This window comes from Falco peregrinus, chromosome 3 (assembly GCF_023634155.1).
Source record: "Falco peregrinus isolate bFalPer1 chromosome 3, bFalPer1.pri, whole genome shotgun sequence".
Taxonomy (NCBI): domain Eukaryota; kingdom Metazoa; phylum Chordata; class Aves; order Falconiformes; family Falconidae; genus Falco; species Falco peregrinus.
The window spans coordinates 102095700-102120610 of NC_073723.1; the positions used below are offsets into that span (position 1 = coordinate 102095700).

Sequence of the window (24911 nt, forward strand, 5' to 3'; positions counted from 1 at the left end):
CTACGGATTGGTGTTGGTAATAATAGCATCACATCTTGCTGCTCAAGTTGTTTAATAGGTAATTGATGCACACTGTTAAACCTGCATCATACAAAATTAGTGTTAATTAGCTGAAGACAATACTGTTAATAATAAAAGCTGTTAACAATTCTAAGTTACCATGGTCATGGAATTTTACATGAAAACACAAAGAAAGGGTGTCAGAATAGTGTCAGCCACGAGTGCGAAAGCAGAAGCATTTCCTTAAACGTAACCAGTCTTGCTTGTGCTTTTTCTCTCTGGGAGAGCCCGGCTGTTCCGCAGCCTGCGCGCCCGCTGTGAGGCTTGCTGGAGGCGGAGGCAGTCCTGCTGCCACCTGGAATCCCCGTCTGTGTCGCTGCATACAAGGAGCTGTAAGTTACATGCTACTTGTCCCCGGTTTGGTCAAGTAAATACCCTGACCAGTAAAGAAGGTGACCACTGAATATTCCTTACACAGCCGAGTATTACTGCCAGAAGTCCACCCGCCCGCTCATTGTGGCCTCTCAAAGGCTTTCAGACCAGTTTGTTGTAGGTTAAGTGATGCTGCTGCTCACAACAGAAGTAATTTGTGCTTTTACATGGCTGACATAGCTTTGGCTGGTTTGTAAGTTAAACCACCAGGAAGGCCCATATTCCCTTTCACTTAAAAACAGTGCCCATCCCTCCCTTAGTGCCCTCTAGGCCCCTGGCCAGCTGCCTGGGACATCCCTCTGGCAAAAGCTCACTGTCCTGGGGTCGTTGGTTTGTGAAGGAAAGTATCGCAGACGCTACGGAGATTCTCCAGCACCAGACCGGCCGCGCCCATTCAGAGCGAGTAGACGAAAAGCCGGCCGCCCAGCCGGGCTCTCGCCGAGCTTCTCTCTGCTGCCACTACAACTTCCTTCTGCAGATACAGAGCAAAGGGTTACTGAGGGCGACTGCAGGGGCCTGACTGCTGTGAGCTTCCCTGGGGGAAACCGGACTGTGTCCCTGTCATGGGCATCGCACAGAACTGCGATGGGGAGTCACCCACCTCGTCGGAACAGCGGTTACCAAAACCATCTGGCAAACAGGCTTTATTTTGTTTGGGAAACTGGAAGAAGCTGGAACCAGTTAAATAACTCCCCTGCCAATGCAAATGCTCTGGGATAAGATCGATACAGATGAAGCAGGAGTGTGGACTGGATTGGTGCCACGGCAAGGGAGCACAGCTGCTGGGGGAAGGGTGCTGCAGGAGCCCTCCCCGCTGCCTGGGTTTCAGGTGTTGGATTAGGCACCCTGACCTCCTTTAGACGCGTTTACAGTTCCAGGTGTTTCTCTGCTGCACATTGTAACAGCAAGAAGCCAAACACTGACCGCTGAAGCCCTCAGCCTGGTGCTGAGGCTTTCTCCGTACTCGCACAGAGAACCCCAGTTCCCACACCCGTTATGGCAGGGTGAGCAGAACATTGGACTCCCCTCAGCTGGACAAGCACTAAGTAACCTTCAAGCAGCACCAAAAAAGGATCCTCAGTGCATCACACAAACACAGGGATTGACTTTTGATAAAATAATGGGCACTTGAGGCAAACAGAGAGAAACGGGTACGCAAACACATCCAAAATCATTCAGGAAAGAACTGGGCCTCTCTGTGCTCGGAAATACACCGCACATGAACAGCGCTCGCTGCCAGCGGTAGCCAGGACAGCAAGCGGGTCAGTATTGCCTCACTGAGCACCCCTCTGCATGCCCGCTGGTACCCATGCTCAGCCTCCCGTGCCACCCGTCAGCACGCTCCTCAGCTGTTCAGATTTTGGGCTGTTTTAAAATGACCTCTTTCAATTCAGGTGTGAGGTGCCAAAATTTTGGCAACTCCAGAGTTCATCCACCTTTTAAATGGTTTTATGTACCAGCTCAGAGAATGACTGATTTATCTATGTAAAGCACTTAAGACTTCTGCAAATGAGTAAGATGCATATACAAGCCAACACCTCTCGTTATGTGAGTTAGAAAGATGTTACAAAGTGAGTGACAACAGTAATTTTTCTCACCTTTCTTTCCGATTTCACAGTGATAACAGAACTCCCAAATCTTGATAGTTCCTGTAAAATAACATTGCTTGTTATAATGCAATTATATACATATTTATATATATATATAACATGCAAAGGTGTTTTTTAAAGTGGGACTTTTACTGCTTTCAGTAGTCTGTTTTCTAGTTACTCACCTCAGGAGAAATCAGGACATACTGGGCCTGAAGAAAGGAGAAAAAAAAAAATAATCAGTGGAGAGACCCACACTAGGATAGCGTAAGACCAGTGCAGTAACCCTGGCTCCTGAACAGCAAAGAAATTCAAGAACAAACAGGAGGAGCCAAATCACACAGGTCCAGAAATGTAAGTAAACCAACTGTTTTCTGAAACCAAGTCAGGATGCACTAGATACCTGTACTGGATGTAATTAACTAGCAGTCATTATGACCTCATGCCCTGATTTTTTAAACGCTTTTTATGTGTTCTTACCCAGTCTTCAGGACAGGGAGATACCCATGATTTGCAGTGGCTTGTCACGTTCCCGGTGGATGCCTGCTTTCCGTTGTAGATATAAACGCGGCCAGCCGCCCCGCTGAACAGTACCGTGGTGATACCGTTCGTTCGCAGCGGGGATGTCACAATCATTTCATCTGCAAATATGACAAGGATGACGTAACACATCAGAAGTGAAATAATGCTAAATCAAAGCACGAGAGAGTCAGCATTTACATACCGCTAGATGCCACAATTCCTATTAAAGACAGTTAAAATGAGTTCTGGCTGAGTTGCTTAGGATTTCAGAGCCGCCTCCCCCCACAGCACGATGGAATAACGGTACAAGCCCACTGAGGACGCAGGCTGTGTTTAGCGCGTGTATCAATACGTAGGTGACCAGTCTTCCCATTGCCAAATGTAAAACATTTCACTTCTCAGCTAGATTCATCAAGCTTTACCTAGTCCGTCATTATCCAGGTCACTCAAGTATACATCTCCTCCAAAGCGAGAAAACCTCCTGTCCCCACTGAAGGTGCTGAGCAAAGAAGGCTTGGTGCTGTCTGCCAGGTCGTACACCAGAGCCAGGCCAGCCTGGTGCAGCACCGAGGATATAAATGAAATCCTGGACAGGCTGTCTGCAAAAACACCAGCAGTAACAGAATGTGAGCGTCAGGTATAGGAACTCAGGTTTAATACCTGCAATACACTGACAGCAGGTAATGCTGGCATTACATCATGTGGACAAAATTAATGTAATTTATGAAAAAAGATTGAATGTTATATGGCACTAAAAGTAACTAGCATAGAAACAGTCTCTTAACAATAGCATCTGGGGGGGAAATGGGTTCAGGTTAGAATTCTGCATTTTTACTTTCCTAGTTCCTTACTGCCCGCTGCCAGAATAAGGACAAAATACTGTGTTTTGTTAACTCCAAGAAATACGCAGTCTACTAGCAAATCACTGCCACATAAATGATGCAAGGTGGTAATGCCACTTAAGCTGATTTTAAGGAAGGGAAAAAAACCTCTGTTGAAGTTGAGGTATAGAGAAAGAACTCTACATGTCAGGCACTTACAGGTGGTTACAGCAACTATTTCTCACTTTTGGGTTTGTTGGTTTTTTTAATTATGTGGCAGTAAAAAGGTCCCTTTTCTAACTTTTAACTTTGTATCTGTCCCTGGTCATGCAGAAAGAAACAACCCAAACCAGAAACGGTCTCCAGCTTTCAGGACGTACCTGCAGTAGGGGCACCCACCACCAAAACTGTCCTTGTGATCCCAGCCACAGACATCACACCGCTGGCCAGAGACAAACCCGTTCTGCCCATCGCCTGTGAGATTTTTCAAACACCTATGTCATTTCTACAGACTGTCACGTCACTTCCAGTTATCCCTAAGCTCCCGGACTACAGAAGCAGCCCTACCTTGTCTCCAGTCACTGCAAACCAGCGCTTTGTGCTTGGGGGGTTATAGCCATACACCTTCCCGACGCTCTGTCCCACAGCCGATGAGAAGGGATTGCAGCTTGAATTACGATGCAAAAGATATTTGTATATTTGACTAGGCTTGCTCCTCTTAAAATATTTTCCCCTTTTTAAGTTTGGAATAATAGCAGCTGCCAAATTCCAGAAATCTATTTTAGTGATTCCCATGCTTGTTCTAACTAGTTAACGTTTAAAGCACAGACCTGCTCTGTCTATCCATTTACCACCCAATACATTTTTGTGTTTGGTTTGCTTTTAAAAATGCTATCTTGAAATAAACGCCACAGGATTATTTTAGCTGCACTTTTGTGCCCATTCTCCCCCTCCCCAAGAAAACCCAAGAAATTCTCAAGTATCTCTAAATAACAAAGACCCTCTCTATAGACGGTCTAAAAAACCCCTCTCCATAAGGAAGGCTGAAGGCATGAAAATATAATTTAACAAAAATATTCTAAGCAGGACAAAGAGGAAACTTCCTGAAAAGCTGGAAGTGTAATTATTACAAATGTTAAACATTGTAGAAGTAGGGCAGAATGGAGGAGAGAGCAAGCTGTCGTACACCACACACCTGGAACAATTCTTCCATGTAGGGCTACCGATCAGCAGCAATGTTACGTCCTCCAGCTGGCAGCTGCCAAGCGAAAATCCGAACCAAGCATAGTTTTCTTCCCCTGTTACCATCCAGTTGGCATCCTGTACTGACAAAAGTCCTGACAGACCAGAAAAATACGAATTTAATCTCGGTGTACCCTGGCATAGAAAAATCTGTCAGCAACCTTCTACTGATTCACCGTGGGACAAGTTTCTATATGCAGTCACACCGCACGTGACCCGGCGCCGTAGCTTGCACAGCCGGCAGCTGGTGGCCAGTGACAGCCTTTATTCACGCGAGAGCTGTCGGTCAAGCCTGCCCCAAACTAGTGACTCCTCCTTAGGGACAGGCCAGCACAGAAACCATTTACCAGGACTCGTAATTCGTCAGAGGCGGTGGGTGGGGTAGCTTCAGATAATCCTGGCTTTAAGGCAAATCATCCTGTTTTGGTTTCACAAAAATGTCAGTCAGCAGTGATTTCAAACCCGTTTTCCCTGTGGCTTCTAATTTTACATGAAGTAGAACAAGCCACAGAAATTAAGCCTTCCTGGAAGTCTCAGCTACATGGCTCTGACAAAGCTCTGAACACCTGCGTATCCCGCCCAGCCCCTCTGGACCCGGCTTAGCTCCACACGTGGCCTTCCCTCCCTCAGCACAACGGTCCTCACCGCCTGCACTCATTAGCTGTATTCGCTTGTAGCGTTCCCCTTTAGCCACCTGAGGAGCACACAGAATGATAAAAAATCATCTTTGGAGGTACGTTTGCCAATGCCCAAGGCAGAGGTGAGCCTGCCCTGGTACCACCAACACGCAGCGGACTCGGCTGCTTTAGCAAGGCCTTCAGCGCCGTCCCCCGCAGTGCTGCTGTACCCCAGCTGGGACACTGCAGCCTGTGTGGGTGGAAAACCAGAGGGGAAACTCCTGGTTGTGATGCCCTCACAGGGCAGCGGTTAGCGGGCTGGGACAGTGGAGTGCCTTCGGGCATCGATCTTTAGGCTCATCCTGCTGAACACTTTTATAAATGATCGGGAAAAGGCAACCACGTGCCCTTCCATGAGGTTGGTGGATGACAGGAGACTGGGGGCTATCGCTTGAGGGCAGGGCGACCATTCAGAGGGCCCCACACAGGCTGGGGAACTGGACAGGAACCTCACAAACCTCACGAGTATGAACACAAAGCCCTGCCCCGAGAAAGAGATGCTCCAGCAGTGACGCAGGCTGGGGAGCAGCTGTGTGGAAAATGTCCTGGCGAGCCTGGCAGGCAGCGTGCTGAGCACAGGGCTCTGACAGCAGAGATGGCCAGCAGCATCCCAGGCTACACAAGCAGGAGCATGGCAAAGAGACTGAGAGAAGGGCTTGTTCCCCCTCCCCTCCTCCCTAGACCACACCTATTGCTCAGTTTTGAACCCCACAGAACAAGAAAGATGTTGATAAACTGGAGCAAATAGAGGGCCCCCAAGATGGCCGGGGGCTGGAGCACTTGTGCTGTGAGCTGAGACTGGCGGACCAGGACTTACTCAGCCTGGAGGAGAGGAGGTTTTGAGAGGACCTAACGGCACCTGCCAGTACCTATAAGGATGTTAACAAGGAGACAGAGCCAGGCTGTGCCCAGTGCACTGGGGTACCCATGCCTTCTGTGCCTCTGACTTCACTGGGCGTGCGGGGAGGACAACAGGCATAAGCTGAAGCAAGAGAGGTTCACACTGGCTGTAACAAGACATTTTTCCCCGATAAGGCCAACCAAGGAGTGGAAAAGCTGCCCAGAGTGGCTGCACAATCTCTACCACTGGGGGCTTTTAAGCTCTGACTGGACAAAGCCCTGAGCAATCCAGTCTGACTTCACAGCTGTCCCCTTGGGTAGGAGGCTGGACTAGGCACCTCTCAAGATCCCTTCAAACCTGAATTATCCTACGATTAGTTAGGAATAAATGAACAGTCACATGAAATATGGGTGGGTTAATCTACTCAGCAGATATTACCTCGGTCACTCCTGTTGAAATAAGAGTAAAATGCAACCACAAATCCTCTCTGCTGCCCACCACCAGGTGCGTATGGAGAGCCCACAACCAGATCAGCATTTCCATCTCTATCAACATCAGCTGCCAGGAGGGACCAACCAAGATTACAGTAGGAATACTGCAATAAACAATTAGTTTAAGCCTGACATTGAACTGAAACCACCAGTTCTGTAACAAAATAGAGCAATTTTCTTCTAAAGAGCTAACTTTGCTCCTGATCAAATTACCCTCCCACTCTCTGACTTCAATTTCATTTTCTTTGAGGGATTTTTGAGGGCTATCCATCTTTCTGTTCACCCTGTTGCCTCCCCTGCACTGGAGTACAAGTGTATTTCCCACGTACAATCAACCCAAGCAAGCACCTGCTTGCATCATCCCCATCAGTCTAAATCCCCTTGCAATTAAGAATTTAACATTCTTTTTTTTTAAGCCCATAAGCGCCCTTCCCCCACCTCCTGCCTGGGTAGCCCTGTGTTAATCTGACGCATTTACCTGACAAGTTATGGTAACGTTTGGCTGAGATGCCAAGCCTCTTCCCTCAGTGCCAAAATAGACATACACAGCACCCTACAGCAGGGAAAGCAAACACAACATGAGAGCACCCGCATGTCTGCACTGACCGAAATCTGGGACAAAGCACAAGGAGTAAAACAGTTCTGCAAGGGCTATTAATAAATATTAATTTACATATAAAATATTAGAACCTTCCCCTGATACTGTCTTTTCCACCCCAAACCTAATAACACCCGTGCTGCAATGGGTGCTGCTATAACCTGGCAACAAACTTAGAGATGTACAGAGAAGTACATTTTCCTCATACTGTGGGTAAGGACAGTATACTGGATATTTATATTTGCTAATACACACATTCAGGTGGCTCAAATTTTGTTAAGTACTATTTAATGCACTGGTGCACAGTGCCAAGTACAACAGGTGCATGCAATTTTCCATGCCAGTGGGTCTATGTGAAAGCATTTAAATTCCTATTTAGGCAGCTATTTCAGGATCTGAAATTCTGAAGAGTTTTAAGCTTAATGGACGTGGTTTAAACCAAAACATTTTGCTTCTCAGTTCGTGTGAGCTGAAAATACTCAGGGACCGTTATGTGGGCTTATCTGGTAAGCTGCAAGTCATTAAGCCTCTGTAGCTTGATTATTTTATGAAGTGTGTCTGTGTTTGTATCGCACTTTAGATATCATCTGTTGGCCTGTGACAGTGACAAGCAGATGACAAGGCTCACTGACCCATGATGCCCGTTCCAGACTCTCTGTTCCCAAACAAAAAGAGTGCACCTGTATTTTATGAACGGCTCCTTACATTTCCAGCGCATCACTGCTGCAAAGTTGGAATCTGATTTGGACTGCTAACATGCAAAAAGGCCACTGGAAGAGACACACAGGCAGCTGCCACTGCTCTAGTCAAAGTACCCACAAGGGTTAATAACCCTTTGTGTTGAAATTGCAATGTGCCTTGAGCAACAACAGAAATTCTCATTTTGCTGTTCAAAAAAACCCCAATGCATCAATAAAAATGTTCTGCTCGGAGGGAAAAAAAACCCAAGAAACCCATGTGTGTGGCTTACTTTGTAAGTAAGAAACTGAGATCCCACAGAAGGGGCTCCAACTGCCAGATCTGGCACTCCATCCACATTGAAGTCCAGGATGGCCAAGGCAGAACCAAATCTTCCTGAAGGCTGAAAGAAGAGGGAATGCTCCCATGAAAATAACAGACACTTTCAAGATGAAACCATCAAAACCTAATGCACGTCTGCAACCACAGCACGGGGAAGAACTGGAAGCAGAGATGAGAAAAATCTATCCCAAAAATCCTTCAGATTTTCTTAGTGTCACTGTTCTCCCAAGCCACAGCTGTCATACTAAGACACTAACTCGGCTATGGAGGTGCTAAAACGTGCACTACCTGCGCAGGATGTGGTGCTGCTTCGCTGTCGCCTCTGCCGAGCCTAATGCCCCCCTGGGGTTATACCTGTGACCCTTCCTGTTAACAGCATCATAGCTGTGAACCACCACAAGGTGAAAGGCAGCAGCTGGTAACGCCACAGTGTGTAAACCACAGAAAGAGATTAAAGGGAAATGTATCTCATCTCTCTCCATTCTCTTCTTTGTAAATAAAGATTTTGTACAGAGGATCGTCTTTATTACTCAAAGAGATGATTTGATCCTGCTTCTCAGTCACAAGCCAGTCACCATGTCGAATTGTAGTTTTCTCATTTTTTAAAATAACATGTACTCTTAGTAAGGACAAACAATTGTTTTGTGAGAAGTTATCAATTAATGAAAAAATGTAGCTTTGAAGGGATTGAAACTTAAGTTGAATTAATAATTTTCAATGAAAAAGGAGGGGAAAGATCACAGTATTTTCTTAAATGCAGGGACCAGCATGAGCTATACTGTGACTTACAGAGACACTACCTCAGTTTTATTCAAGGGCAAATTATGTTCTAATACCCACTTATCTGGCACAGCAATAAAAGTGAACCTACAGGTGACCATTGCTTTAATTGTTCCTGTAACTCCGGGAACAGTTCCTTTTCTTGAAAAGCATACAGCATCCTTTTATCAGGGGGATGTATTTCAGGCATAATCCTCACCCATATTAATGACACTGTTGCTCAGTCAAAATGTACCACATTTTCAGGCAAAAAAAAACCCCCAAACACCAGATATCTGATGTGACCCCTCACCTGATGACCCTGGAGCACTTGGTCAGCTCTCTCATCCAGATCCATGTCCTCTGGCGGCAAACCTGACTGGTTGCCGTAGATGACATACACCCGCCCTAGCTGAACGTGGCCCAGCGTGCTGTACCCTGGCGCTCCAGCCACCAGGTCCTCGTACCCGTCCCGGTCCAGGTCAGCTGAGGTCACTGCCCTGTTCAGCAAGGGAGGCAACAAAATCATAGCGTGAGCTTCCAGACTACCACAACATTAGCAGAAAATACTTCCACTTCTTTCATGTAAACCAAGACTTTGTCTTTCCCACCTATTTTTGTAAAAATCTAAACAGCTTTTTTCATTTTATATATTTGATTTTTGTTTTCTTGAATTAAATAAAAAACCCCCCAGAGCCTTGAACATTCATCTTCCATTACGGCACCAGAGATCTGTAGGAACTGCTTTTTCCTTACTGACACAAGGCACCCGAGAGGAATCAGAGCAAGGAGCATGAACAAAGGCTGCTTGCATATGACACAGAATATAAAAGATGAAATTAAGTATCTTTTTAACAGAACCTCTGGTTTAATCGATGGACTTGACAGGAGATAAGCAAAGGGATCACGGGTCTCAGTAACATGCTGGAGTTTAGACAGGGAATGCGGAGACAGAAGAACTAACTACTTTTAATTTGGCTGGTGTGAAGCAAACTCAATAATTAAAACTTCAGTTTTTGAGCCAGAAGAAATAAAGCAAGATGAGCAGCATTCCAAATTTATTTTATTACTCTTCCCTGTGGCAGGTCAAGCCAGAACCTCTCAGGCAAGGAGAGAGAATATGCCTCTTTCTGCGTCCTGAATCTGTCTCCCTACTGGTCCTGCAGTGTTTCCAAGAACACCTGCTAGGCACCACCAGTGATCAATTTGGGACAAACAATTAATTCTGCACAAACATCAACTGATAACCAAAAAAGGGTAACAATGTTCCTACGCTGTTTAGAACTAGAGCCTGATCACAGACAGAACACTGAGCTCCTTCACTAAGGAGAGACTGCAAAAAAATTTACAAGACCACCCTTCCACAGAAAGAGGTTATCTGACCAGAACTCAAACTGAATGCAAATTTTGCTCTTGATACAGTTTTATGCAATACCGGCACAAAGAGGCTTACATTAACACCTGAAAGGTCTTATGGGTGAACCTGTTGTTCTGGCCAGATAAAATAAGCCATTCAGCCAGATTTGCCACTAATTGATTTGGATTATCACCTTTCAAGAGTATCCAAGGAATAAACATTAATATTTTGGTGGGTACTCAAAATTTTCAGAAATTAAGAGGGAGGCGGGAGGGAAAAAAATACCAACCATCCAAGTCTAGCGTAGGGTGAAGTCAGAAAATATGAAGCTGATGGCTTGGAGATGTGCTTAGAAGATTTCCAAGGTGTTGCTGCTAATGCTCTCCAGACATTGGTTGCAAAATCACGGTTTAGCAAGCGGAGGGAATTCTGAATTAAAAATAATGGAGAGACACAAGAATGGTTAAAAGACAGGCTGAAACTCTAGAACAGGGGTCCTCAAACTACGGCCCGCGGACTGGATACAGCCCCCCAGGGTCCTCAATCCGGTCCCTGGTATTTACAGAACCCCCCATGCCCCCCCTCCACCCCCCCCCCCGGGGGTTGGGGGGGGAAACCAAGCAGCCACAGATGACTGCCTGCCACTTCATCTGCGCGCCGGCTCCCTGTTTAAAACATTTGAGGACTCCTGCTCTAGAACATTATGGAGCACCTCAAAAATCAAGTCACCAACGGTGGAAATCGCCACATTGATCTAAGTGCTCTCTGGCTCAGGTCATGAGCACCATTTTCTAGAAAGACAAAGATCTGTATGCTCTAAATGGAGCACTGCTAACTGCTCACTGCTATGCTTTGTTGGGACTTCTTACCCTCAAAAAGTGATTGTATGATTCTTAAATACTAAGGATACATTTCTGTTATATTTAGCACTGCAAGATGCATTCTAACTTCATTACACAATGAGCAAAGCATAAAAATTTAGTATTTACAATGTACACATAAATATACAGATTAACAATGGTGCTGAAATCTCCATGAAGTGAAGTCAGAGAGTACTGTTGACATCCAGAGACCCTGCTCCACCACGCAGCACTTCAGACAGAAGTTAAAAGTGTCATACAGAGCTGAATTCTACCTGACACATTTGTTGCTTCTCACTTACTGTTGCCCAAGGTTGCATGTTGAACTGAACTCCTCTCTCTGTAAAACTGATATTCTTTTCAAGTGTTTTTGTAAGCAAAGAAGTCGCATTTTTCTGATGTTCGTGTTTTGACTGTTTGCTTCTGCTAAAATAAAGGCAGTCATAACAATTATTATTATAATTATTTTTTTATATATATATATATAATTAATTATAATTATAATTATAAAAATATTATTATAATAACAATAAAATAACTGAATTAATGGCTTGAGTATTTTATGACAAAGCTAGGAGAAGCAAATATATTGCATGTAATCAGGTGACCATTTCTCCCACATATAAACAGAGTTCTCAAAAGAAACCAATTAAGCTGGTTTCTCTCGAGATCTTTGCCAGAGGACTACACACACTCGTGCTCCAAACAGCGGAGTCCCGTATTTCTGTACATAACCCAAAAGATCTCTAGTTATTAATAGTTCACTGTCCACACTAGCGGAAGACTCTCCTTTCATCAGTAAATCGTTGAACCTTCAGAGCCGTACTTACACGTAGCTGACCTTGTGCTCGCTTGTGCAGTTTATAAACAGAGGGTTCTCGGGCAGGAAGCAGCCACTGAAGAAACATGCAGAATGCATTTTAAAGGTTTTCCCACAATGGAAGTGAAACTAAAAATACACTATCCTATTCTTACTGGTTCCTCTGTTAGAAGTCGTCAGATTCCTCAAGAAAGCCTGCTTATTCAAATTCAGAGCACCACCGTGATCCTTAGGAACCCCTTTGACATTTATTTTAATGACCTCCATTAGGTTCTACATGAATCTCACATGTCTTTATATAATGGAAGCATATTGCAACTTGTCCTGCTAATTCTATTGATCTAAAGCACTTTTAATGAAAGTGCCATTCTGGAACAAAGAACACAACAGATTATGCCATATTGTATTTCCAACATCATTTTTCCAAAACAGTTGCGGTGGTATTTTCCATATAAATGCATGGATTAATTGCCACTGTTGGTCTTACGAAGTCATTTATGGTAAAGTTATACTTGTAACAGAGCAGAGCAAGACTAGAACTTCTATAAAAACAGGGCGTTCTGAGCTTCCAACACTAGAATAGATACCCTTACTCTTTCTCATCCGATTTTCCTTCAGTGTGTGAAGGCAATATTTGACCTCCCCTAGGAAGGGCCACCTTTGCTGGCTGATGACAGCAGCCAGAAGGGGCAGCCCCAGCCCCAGCCAGGCCCGGCAGAACCTCAGGGCAGGGCTATGCGAAGCTGAGGCAGCCCCTCGAGCACCGCTCAGCACCCCGGAGCCTTGCCTGGGGAAGGGAGGGTGAACACGTAACAAATGTGAATTCAAGGTCTACGTCATCCTGCGTGCCCAGGTAAAAGACAGCCACAGAAATCCCTTTGTCCCAGTGAGGATTTAAAGCTCAGCACCTTTTCTAGGAAAGAACCTGCCTTCAGGAGAGCAATTAATGGGTGTCAGAATTGGACTACTGCGCTCATTGCAGGAAACACGCCATACCTGGTTCCACTCTCCAGCATATGGCTCGTCAGCTCAAAAATATTGTTTGTCCAGAACGCCATGTCGTCCACTCCTCCCAGGAAATACTCGTGGAACTTCTCCACCAGAAACGGAGATTTACTAGCATATGTTGAAAAAAGCTAAGAGACAAGCCACATACTTAATAAGATGGGTTACATTGTCTTCATGCTGTATGTTCATTTTTATAAAGAAAACTGAAAACCAACCCTGCTAACAGCAAGCCTTTCTCCATACCTGAAACAACAAGAAAAAAAAATCAGAAACAAATTTGCTTAATTTAATAATATTTAATTATTTAAACAGTTCTTTGCAAGGCTTTGGTATGGGAAATACTATGCAAGTCATTACATTTCCTTGTTGGTTGTTAACATAATTTTTAAAGCTGTAATGTGAGAATTAATAATATTAACTTTATTGCTGCCCTTAGTTTGGAGGGATTCATTCATGGTATTTGTAAATGCTGTGTGACTATTGGTAATTAACTGAAATAAAGAATACAGCTAGGCTCTTTATGATATTCAAAAGCAGACATCGCCAGGTATCTGAAGCCTCTTTTGAATTATTCTTGGACTTGAAAGGATCTACACAAAGTGTAGGTAAGCCATCTGTTTAGGTATGCACACTACTCCAGTACATGAAATTTATATTGCTAACATGCCACAATGCAATGGTACCTGAAGATGCAGCTGTTTTGAAATAAATAGGCATACATGCATTAAATAGCTAAGACGCTGAATATGTGGTGTAATTATGAATTTAACAGTCATTAAGCAGTCCAAATTTGTATTCTAGCCATTAAAAAAAGATCAGCTGTTTTACTATTTTGGGGTCTAGTAGGGAGTCTATATTGCTGGCATCAATGCAAAAGGCATATCAAATAGTATCATGATAATTTTCCTACATGAAAATTTTCACTTATGAAAAACCAGACAAAGCTATTCTACTTACAGTTCAAGAAACAGCAGGTAAGTACAGTCAGTAATTGTGCTTTCAGTTATGATCTCTTTTCCATAAAATTCCTTATAGATAGCTGCTAGGTCTTTGACTGGCACATACCTTAAAACAAGACGAAGGTATTATAACAAGAGATTTCCCACATCCCCTGATAAAAGGTTCTGTAACAACAGTAGCCTGCCTTAAAATGTTCTAAATTTCAAAAGAAGGTCATGCCCACAAGCCCAGGACTGCAGGCGCAGTTACTCTTTGCAGCGCTCTCCTGTTGAGGCTCAAAGGCAGTGGCCCACAGAGCCGTTCCCCTAGGGCTGCTGCTGGTGGCTTCCACACTGCCCACGCTGGATCCCCGGCTTGGTGATCACCTCAGCCTGGAGGATGTCCTCCAGCTCTCCTCTGTGCCGAATCTACTCATGGCCAAACAGGCATTTCCCACACCTGGGCCAGAGTTTTATTAATGAATGGTGCCTTCTACACCTGGAGCAACCACATCCTACTCAAACAAAACAACTCAAATGGCCTACTTTATCAACAGGAAAAGAAAAGAGTTTTTTATTCCAGTTAAAAACTGTGAGGGAAAAAAAAAAGTGTATATCTAAAACTGCTGCTTCTTTTTATGCTTTTACGACCTGTCTGAATTCCACAGCATCTATAACCTTAGACATCCTCAACTGCCAAAACTTTAAATGGAAATCTAAGTGAGATTTGTTGAACTAATTGCTAGGACATTCCAGCAAACCCTTTTCACTGATTATTTTATATATAATTATTTATAATTCCCTTCAGATAAAAAAAATTAAATCCTTCTTGCTGTTCCTATACATAAACCACTTTTTTTCTTCTCTCTTTCCATTTTTTTATGTCAGAGGACAGTAAATATGCATACAAGGAATACCAAACAGAAAAATTCCAAGAGCCGCAAGGATTTCTTTTGAAAGAAAGATAAAGGACAGCATTTTGTTAAAACACAGAAAGTAATCTCATTATCTTACCAATTCGATGCCAGATAACTGAAGTCCAGCTCAAACTGACTCACTACATCTCCTCCTGTGGATGGAAGAATGAAAAAACCCCACAGAGCCCAACAATCCAAACCTGGTAAGTACCTATGGTGGGTAACAGCATGACTGAAGCTGTGTATGGCCATGCTATCTATGCTTATATGGTAGATCCTCCAGCTATACATTTATAATACAGAAATGGTTCACCTGAAAGTATGCTGCATATATTATACATCCAGAGAATAAGAATATTGTAAAATTTAAAATCACAGTAGTGACTCCATTTCAACATTAGCATCCTTCAGCCTGTGTTTTGGCTTTAGAACAAGTGTCCATATGCCCTACCACACCTCCTGCCACATGCAGCATGGGGACAGGTATAGCAGAGCTTCACAAGCTGGGGGGGAGAGTGAGAACACAGTGCCCACAGGACCCATTCCTGGCTCCTGCACTGCATGGGGTAGGAGCCAAAATCACCCACTATGGTTTTGAAGAGGACTTCCAATATTATTGCAATAGAAGGATCCAAAATCAGCAAACGGAAACATTACCAAAATCGCCAACATTGTGAGCTTCTGAGTATGAACCATGAAAATCAATCTGGAGAAAAAGAAAACCAAGAACACTGTCCATTTATTTTACTCATTCTTCCATACAAATGTACAAGCAGCAACAAATCATCCAAGCAGCCCTGATGTTTACAGGTCCCAAACCTGGCCAACTTCATTCTTACAGAGTTTGTGACATTACGTGTCTCCAAAAACCTTCCTGAAACAGGGCTCCAGCTTTTCTTTTCCCTCCTCACCTATGTCCAAAGCTAAGCTATCTCTTCCAATAAACCCAGTTATATCAAGAAATAAAATAACACAGGCTTACTTCTCCCATGGCCTTGAGAAATCCTTGGTCGATGCCCAGGCTATGCCAGCTAACGTCTGCCACCATATGTGAGGCAATTCCAAACAGGAAAGCCACCAGCTTCTCTGTAGCCTACACAACAACAATCCACTTGTAGTCACAGCAGTAATTTCACTCCTATCCTTCAGAAGAGTTGAGCATTTTACAGAAGTACATTATACAGGCATAAAGGTGAGAAACTCTTATAATCCAAGAATTTAGCCTGAGAAAGTGTTGACCACTCATTCCTTGATGCTGGAGACACGTTTTTGTGACCTGAGAAGCTTTAAGCACTTCATACAGTCCAAGGCCATAGAATTGCATGGTTGACATTAGGACACCTTGTGTGGTTCCAAGTTAGATGTGTACTAAAGTGTTTTTCTGGACTGGGGACAAACAATTCCACTTCCAAGGAGCGAAGCCCCTCTGCCACCGTGGGTGTTGCACGGGCACACAGAGGAGAGACCGGCATTCCTGTGCAAGTGCTGTTCACCACAAAAGTACCTGATTAAAGTCCCGATATGAAATCACTCATTCTCACAAACAGAAAAGTTACTTGGAATAAATTTATAAGCAACACTAAATTTCTCCAGAGAAGTCTTCTTTGCCTTGAATCACTCTAATTTCCAGAGGTCTTAAAAAATCTGTAACTGAATCATAGTTTTTGATGAAGTGATACTTCCCAAGAGTCACAAGGCCAGTATCACCGCTGGCCCGACAAAAGGCAGGCAGACTTGTTTAGGTTTTAAAGAGTGCATACTCTCAAATGTTACTCCACCTGGATGACTCTCCTGAGCAGAGAGAGAACAGCAAATTCTCCAGTAAGGAAAAGAAAATATTACGTTCAAAATAATTTTCACTTCTGAAAGTTTGTTTTTCCTCTCCTCCTGTGTAGCTCATATACCATAAACAAAAGCAAATCAGGACTAAGTCCAAGGTTTCACAAGTGTGAATTCTAAAAGACACATGGTTTTCAAGCGGCTAACACACAACCAGATCTGAGAATAACTCAAGATCACCAGTCACATTTGGATGTTTGGTCCCAAGAAGTGTATCATAAGCACCAGACCACACTGGAGATAACTGATAGTCATGGGAAAACCGTAACATTTTTGTCTGGTAAAGATGAAAACAGGATTTCAAATTTTCCTCTATCAGCACAGACTTTAATTTAAAAACATCTATTTTTTCTACACTTCCCAAAGGATCAAATTGTAACAAGTAGTGAAGGTGAAGAAAACAGTAGAAAGCAAAGTCAAAAGTTAATGAAATTTTCTTACTTCTTCCCAAGGCTGAGGGTAATTCCTTCTGATGTAGTGAATACTTGCGCTGAGAAATGGTGACCAGTGAGTATCTTCAGACACATCATGGAATATTCCTATTGCAATAAAATTGTATCAGTATTTGATCTATTCTTGGGGTGGGAGAAGAAAAAAGAAATAGAAAAGGTTTTCCCCACGAAAAAAAATACAGACTCTTGTTCAATTTCGTATCATAGAGACGATACATTTTGCAATCCACTTACATGAGAACAGCCAAATGAGATGTATTTTTATATGATTTATATTGTCAAAAAAGATACTAGATTTACCTTCTAAGATTTCAGTATGAAGCACTGGAAAGTTTTTTGCCTGCTCCCTTTCTGTGTGCCTGTGACTAGGTACAGTACAACGAAAAACTGCCTCCCAGATGGAGAGGATAAAGAGAGCTGACCAAGCTTTTGACTAAGTGAATGCATCAAATTGTAGGGCAGGGAGGCTGATGGGCATGGCAGCCAACTCAAAATACCATACTTTCGGACAGGTAGCAGTTTCCACAGGGCGGAGGAGGGCTATGTCATCATAATCATCATTTTCAGCAGAAAGGCACACTTGCCAAGATGCAGTCAGTGTAGGAGCAGAAGGGCAGAGGAAAGCAGGAAAAATCAGGTTTTCCTTTGACGCATCAATTATTACTCTCACTTAGATTTATGCAGAAGAGATTATGTAGGACCTAACAATGACCTTGCCTAAAAATTTCTGTGTACCTACATAAAGCTAAGGGCAAAGTGACGACGTGACAAGATCAAGCAGCATGATATTAAATTCTCTAAGGGGGAAGAAGGTAGGATTCACTAGACCAAAATTAAATGTTCACAGTGTAGACTTCTACACCTAAGTTTGTCTCCTGCCTGCAAAGGCGGTCTGGATGGCTTTGTTCTTGATCTAAACCAGCTCAGATCTGCAGAGGTCCCTATTTCTTCCACACTGACTAAGGAGACTGCTGACAAGTGCCCCAAGTGAAAACAAGGGAAGAAGGACCCCAGCTTCAGTGAGGGAATATGGGCTGGAGGCTGCAGGTAGAGAGGCTCTGGCTGCTATAAGGCAGAAGTCAAAACTGTTAGAAAGGGAAAGATGAGATGGAAATAATCAATTTAAGGTAGGAATTGAAGAAATCCCAGGAGAACATCAGTCCTGAAAACAGGGCAAGCGAGACTGAAGTTTGGGACACAATCTTAAGCAAAGCGAGGCAGAACACCAGGAACAGTGACCTGGTGACAGCAGACAAAACTGGTATTGAATGCCAGAGCAGAGGGGCAATCTGGATTTGAACTGGGTACCACGACGTAGCAACAGAGAAGATCCCCCATTAGGCAACGCAGATGGGGCAACCTGCCTGTAAGGATATAAACCAAACGGCCTGTAGCTGGCATAAGCAACAGTCAGCATCAACAACCTCTGACTGAGAAACAAGAAGTCTAGCTGCCACTATGTGCTTTTAGACTCTGAGTAAAGCAGGCAATGGGAAAAGATGAGGAAAGTGTCCTTGGAAAGACAAGGATTTTGCAGCTTGAGGCAGGAAAAACAAATACTGAGGTAAGCAGAGGCACTGGCAATCACCTAAAAAAACCCATAAAAGATGAGGCAAACCAAGGATCCTAAGAACACTTTGAATTTCATGGACCTGAATTTGCCTGACCCACTAACATAAACCACCTCCCCTGCTTCACACTTTCGGTAAGATCTTAGCAACCATCTGGCCAGATGCCCTCACCCGAACCAGGCATCACGCCTTGTCTCTGCTGTGTGCCTGAAAAACCAACAGCTTGTTGTTGGAGCACGGGCTGCCTTTGTCCCATTTGCTAATTGCCACTATCCAGATTTACCACTTCAGTAGCAAATACCCTGGAGCAAGCCCTAGCTGGCTGTTCTACACCTCTGGTGTTGCTGGAGAAGCTGATTACGCTCAAGAGCTGATCCACCAGAGCTGCAAAATCAGGGGACCACCTGCAAGTCAAGACATACTTTTTACAGCCATTGCAACAGGGAGGTAATTTTGTAGTGCAGTCTTTAGATCTTCAAGCAGCAAAACTAAGACTGACGTTAATTTCAAACAGGAACCAGTAAAATGTAGAAGACAGCAGTCTGGAAAAGAAAGGCTAACTAGGATGTAACTCCCCCCGCAGTAAGTAGTACACTGTTCTGGTTTGGTGGGGTTTGTTTTATATATTTTCTTACTGTCTTTGTGACTGATCTGAAAGCAAGCAATACTTCCTAATACAGAAATCAGCTCTAGGGTTTCCCTAAGACTTAGAAAAAAAGATAAATTTGTCCTCTCAGTTTCTCCCTAAGACAGCACTCAGTAATCTGACCTAATTTAATCAAACAGCATCCTTCTCTCAAACTGCCCTACACATTAGTTGAAATTACCCAAAAGTTACTTTCTACAAACATTTTCAAATGTATTATTTTCTTACAGAGTTCTACAAAAAGGCTCAAAATACTAACAAAAATGGTAGATGTTTTTGCAGGAAGGTGTTTTTGACCCTACTTCATTTCCTACAACATAGCTATTTTCAACCCTACCAAAATCTATAGGATTTTCACATAAAAATACAGGTGTTACAATATTTTACTTAAAAGCTTTTCTTACCTCTTTTGCAGATCATAGGATAAAAGGCATCAGGATAAATACTCCCAGCCTGAAATGCATCTTGGTGGTTTAGTAATAACTGGGGAAAGGATGGGGAAAAAAGGAATCAGAATGCCTTTGCAAAGCATGAAAACACAGTTTACTGCCAATATAGAAGAATTTGAAATATAAATACCCAGCAATATAATATTTTATATTATATAATATTATGTGATATATTATACAGTATGCAATATATAATATAATAAAATATAAATACCAAAACTATAAATTATTTAATTTAAATATCCAGCTTCAGCAGCAGCAGCATCTCACACCATTCCCGCCCCCCAATCCTTGTAAGCAAAACTAAACTGATCGGTATACACTGCAATTTGAAAGGCCATTTAGGCAAGTATTCGTATGATCTAACTTTAGGAGCTGGTGAAGTCACGAGTTCACCTTCTGAAGGTGCCCTCCTCCTGGGCTAAGCACAAAGCCTGGGCTGCTAACTCCCATCCTCTGAATCACAGCATAGCTGTCTACAATGGGAGTACTTCCCTGGAGCGATCTCCTTTGATAAAAGATCGAGTTATATAAAACGGTCTTCTTCACACTGCCCTAAAGGATATTAAAAACGCTTCAAACAGAAAACACATATAGGGGTTGCTCATACATTTATGAAAACTGTCCACGTGTTTACAGTGCTCAGCTGGATACAGCCCACAACAGAAAAAGCTATTTGCACCAAGCAGAAATCAGTTCAGTGATGTATGCGGTGCACCAAATCCCAAACCTTGCTGCCATTTTGCTGTCCTTATGTTTATTACATCTCCATTCCAAAAGTCCTCAAGCGATTCTAATAAAACTACTCATAATGAGCATGATTTAAGAAGATGGGAAAACATGTGAGAAAACACACAGAGTATAAACACATCATTATATTTGCTACATATTTGTAATAGTATTCAGAAGGAGTCAGAAGATTTTCAACAAAAAAAAAAATGCAAAAATACAGTCTAGGCACAATATTTACACACATATCACTGAGAATAAATAATAAAGAAAAGAAAGGCAAGAAGACAGACAGAAAAACATTCAGAAGAAAGGTGTACACAATTAAGCAATAATGTGCTTCCTACCTGTCTATAATTAACATTCCCTTCACGCCTAGTGAAAAATTCCAGAGCTCTATGTGCTGAAAAACAACATATTGAAGTATTGATTTACAGGTAGTGTGGCCAGGCCCCTGTTTTTAGAAGCATTATCAATCCCCGAACACACTGCATTGCCGTCCCCAAGCCGAGCCGCACAGGTGCACCTGTACGCGGCAGAGGGCACATTTCCTCACCGAGGGACCCAGGGAGGAAAGGCCGTTTCGGTGGCACCTCTGGGCACTGAGGTCTCCTCAGTCTGTCTCTAAGCCCCAGCTCCCAGGCCGACCCACAGAGCTGAACCCCCAGGGAAAAGGAACTCCCCACATCCAGAACTGAGCTACAGCCACGACCGACACCATCAGCCCCAGCGCGGCCCCAGCGTGGATCCTAAGGGTCCAGCTGGAAAGGACCCACATTAAACATATTTAAATATCACTGTTGCCCTTAATGTTGAAAAAGGTACTTCAGGAATCAATGCGGATGTTTAACAATTTGATGAATTTTTAACGTGTATGAAAACAAACAGAAATCTAAAGTCAGTAAGGTAAATAATACTATTTATTCACTGAATAGGCAGACATTCTTAATGCAAAAATATTTCTTGAGCAAGCATAACAGGACAATGAAATACACTGACATCACTTTTCTTTAATGAAGTCTCCTTCTAATTAATGTTAGATCCTAAGGATAATCTATTAACACTATTATAAAAATGCCCAGCGTTGCCTTCAAAACTATTTGGTTGAAACTGCACATGTAGGTTATCTTCATGCCTTTCCACACTATTTACAAACTAAGGCTGATCAAGATAACCCAGAATATGCTGATTTTAATTGAATCTTTACTAAATAAACCACAACACAAAAAAAAAAAAAAAAAAAAAGCACACCCCCCCTCACCCCCAATAACCCACTTTCAATCTGGAATAAGACCTAGACAAAACTGTATGGGTTTGAATGATCTTTGACTTTGAATTTTACTCACTGATCTAAACCATCCTTAACAGATATGTTGAGATACCTTAAGGACCAATCTTGTACCAAAACAGGAATAACTTAAAAATAGAAATAAAAAAGCATTTTAAGGCTCAGCCATTTCAACACACATCTCCGTTCCCAGTGTGGGAGGTCTCATCCCCCCCAACTTCTCTCCTTACTCCTGTGGGTCCAGGTCCTACACATTAACCTTTGGAATGAATTCCGTGAGCGTTCCCACAGCCCCACAGAGCCCCACAGCCCCACTGAGCCCGCAGCCCGCCACCAGCCCCGGCCTCCAGCGGCACGGCTGTGGCAAGTAGGGCACAGCACAGCTCTGCCCAGCATGCAGGACATGAGCAACATTTTGAACAGGCAGAGCTTTTCACTGTTTTAAAAGTACTTTCGGAAGTCTGTCCTGGATAGACTTTGGTGCTGGGTTTAAGTCGGAGGAGTTTTTTTCTTCAGACTGTTGGGTTTTTCCCCCCCTAGGAATACTCAGTGTGTGGATTTGGTAATAGCTTTCAGTATTTATCATCATGGGCTTTTACTCGCACATTAACAAAAGCACTGATTTTAGCAGCATCAGAGCTGACCCCAGTTTAATGTCATTTTCAGACAAACAGACAAAAGTTGTTGTAAACCATGACCCAACAGCTCAGTGTATGCACTACCCTCAGACAACCAACATTTTTAATTTATATAAATCCAGGTTTTCTACAATATGCTTCCTTGATTAGAAAAAAATGTCTGCTTTGGGACAGATCTGTAAACTGTTTCCCTTTGCAGATTTCTTGCACATACACTCTATTCTAACAAATCTGTTATTTCAAGTTTTCAGAAGCTCATAGTAGTTAGACCCCCTAGCTTGCAATGATGTATGCACATGCCTAACCTCAGGCAGCGCGACGTATACCCATTGCTATGGGTTTTTTAATGTATGGTTAAGAAAAGCAAATGGCTGCAGCACTCTGACCGAGGGTACAACACTCAGCAAGGGAACATATTCTCAGTCTCAAATGAATGCCACTAATAATCCCAGCCTTTAACTTGTTCAAAGTGGTGTGCATTCAGTAAAGTCTGAGATTACCTAAACAGAGACATCATACGTTTTACGATGTTTGAGCAACAGATTTAGAGTCAGAAACAGAAGAACAAACAATTGAAAATGTTTCAGAACAACCTCACACTCCTCAAAGAGTGTTTTGCAAGAGCTACAGCAGAAACCAGATTTTAAAAATAACACATGTAAACAAGAAATTCAGAACAGAAATATTTCCCCACTTTGATGTTCACTCAGCTCTGTCCTTCATTTCTACAAATCTAGGCTGTTCAGGCTAAAGATAGCAACATACCAGAAAGAGGCACGGAACAAAAAATGTTCACAATGTTAGTTGTAGATACAACCCCCTTACACTACTTTATGCAGATATGTTTTATGCAGATATGGCAAAATTAATACATGATGGTTTGAAAACACAGCTACCACGGATGATCTGTGTTATTCTCTAGTTTAAATATAACAATCCCATAAACCACATAAAGTATTCCTCTTCTTTCTCCAAAGCAAACCCAGTCTGCCTAAGCCTCACTGACACAAACATCCCAGTTACATAATGCCTGTGTTTTGGAAGACAGAAAAATACGCAACCAAATTGATTCAAGCATTTTGCTTAAAAAAACAGTAAATTTTCGAACTCCAAAGACAAACTACTCATTTATCCTATGTGCTATTCACATTTTTTTAAAATGATGTAGAATGCTCATTACTTTATTCCCTCCCTTAGCTTTCTAGCCAAATCCAAATTTACTTTTCCCAAGCAACTCAAAAGACAAAAAAATTCATCCCAAACATGACTTACCTATTTCAACATGTGTTGAAATTCCACTTGGGATACATCTTTGACAGCAATAGCACAATATAACCAGCAAAACAGACCAAATCTTCAAACCAGCCATGACGCTGGCTCCAACGGTGATTTCCAGATGCCTGGAGCGGTAGCACCGTGACCTTTGAAATGTGGGTTACGGAGCATGCCTTTTCTTTCGGGCGTATCGCTGACACAGCAAGTAAACGACTGCCGTTATTTGAAAGGCTGTTTTATACCAATGCTTTTCTTTACCTCAGATAAAGTCACCTATAAAAAAGAAATTACCTAGAGGTGTTCTTCGCTCTTGAATTCTGCAACCTCTCCGGGGTTTGGGCAGCACAGCAGCAGTCAGCTTTCTGTTAACGTACAAAAGCACAGCACAGAAGAGCATCCTCCCAGTTTGCCCAGCTCATGGTGAGCTGCCCTTACAACAGATACGTCAGAGTTCACAAAAAATCAAAGCCGATCGCCAAAGCAGGATTAGTAGAAACACACTCGCTCCCGACCCGTAGGCAGCACAAACTCTCATGCTTTGCTGAGCTGACAGGCCATTACACACGTGCGTTTGGGTTTCGCAATCCAGACTGAAAGGCAGACTGATACAGGGGGAAATCCTGCGCCCTCCTGCCGTGCGTATTGCTGCGAATGCCTGCCTGACTGCAACGGCTGGGCATGCTGCGGCTCCCAGCCATCCTCCGTCCCCCGGGCCTGGCCGCTGGGCCGGGCTGCTCTGCTGGTGCCCAGCGGGACCGTGGCACCGAGCACCGGCTTCACATGGCCCTCGTGGCAGGGGCTGACCGTGGCTGCTGTGGGACCCAGCAGATGGAGGTGAGGGCCACTAGCCCTCATGGCAGAGGCTGACCATGGCCACCACGGGACCCAGCAGATGGAGGTGAGGGCCATGACAGAGACCAACCATGGCCACCACGGGACCCAGCAGATGGAGGTGAGGGCCACTAGCCCTCGTGGCAGAGGCTGACCATGGCCACCATGGGACCCAGCAGATGGAGGTGAGGGCCATGACAGAGACCAACCATGGCCACCACGGGACCCAGCAGAGAGAGGCAGGGGCCACTAGCCCTCGTGGCAGAGGCTGACCGCAGCCATTATGGTACCCAGCAGACAG

At 43.5% G+C, this 24911-nt stretch overlaps 1 protein-coding gene across 6 annotated transcripts; it reads right to left on the reverse strand.

Annotated features, from left to right (window-relative positions):
- Positions 1-35: 35 nt before the first annotated feature.
- On the reverse strand, positions 36-24346 carry GPLD1 (glycosylphosphatidylinositol specific phospholipase D1). Of its 6 annotated transcripts, none has more exons than XM_055800951.1 (25): positions 23777-24342; positions 20926-20981; positions 19805-19883; positions 17173-17270; positions 15875-15985; positions 15550-15598; positions 14990-15044; positions 13995-14102; positions 13253-13280; positions 13026-13165; positions 12040-12105; positions 11512-11632; positions 10639-10778; positions 9306-9492; positions 8184-8294; positions 7094-7168; positions 6563-6719; positions 4560-4701; positions 3932-4031; positions 3745-3838; positions 2966-3142; positions 2502-2662; positions 2207-2233; positions 2031-2081; positions 36-904 (listed from the first exon to the last, which is right to left on the reverse strand). In XM_055800951.1, the coding sequence occupies exons 1-25, from the start codon at positions 23871-23873 to the stop codon at positions 827-829; spliced, it is 2508 nt and encodes an 835-aa protein (XP_055656926.1). In that variant the 5' UTR covers positions 23874-24342; the 3' UTR covers positions 36-826. The 6 variants fall into 6 exon arrangements, with proteins under 6 accessions (XP_055656926.1, XP_055656925.1, XP_055656927.1 ...); XM_055800950.1 differs by having other exon boundaries at positions 11512-11635; positions 23777-24339; XM_055800952.1 differs by lacking the exon at positions 8184-8294 and having other exon boundaries at positions 11512-11635; positions 23777-24346.
- Between the last annotated feature and the right edge of the window lie 565 nt (positions 24347-24911).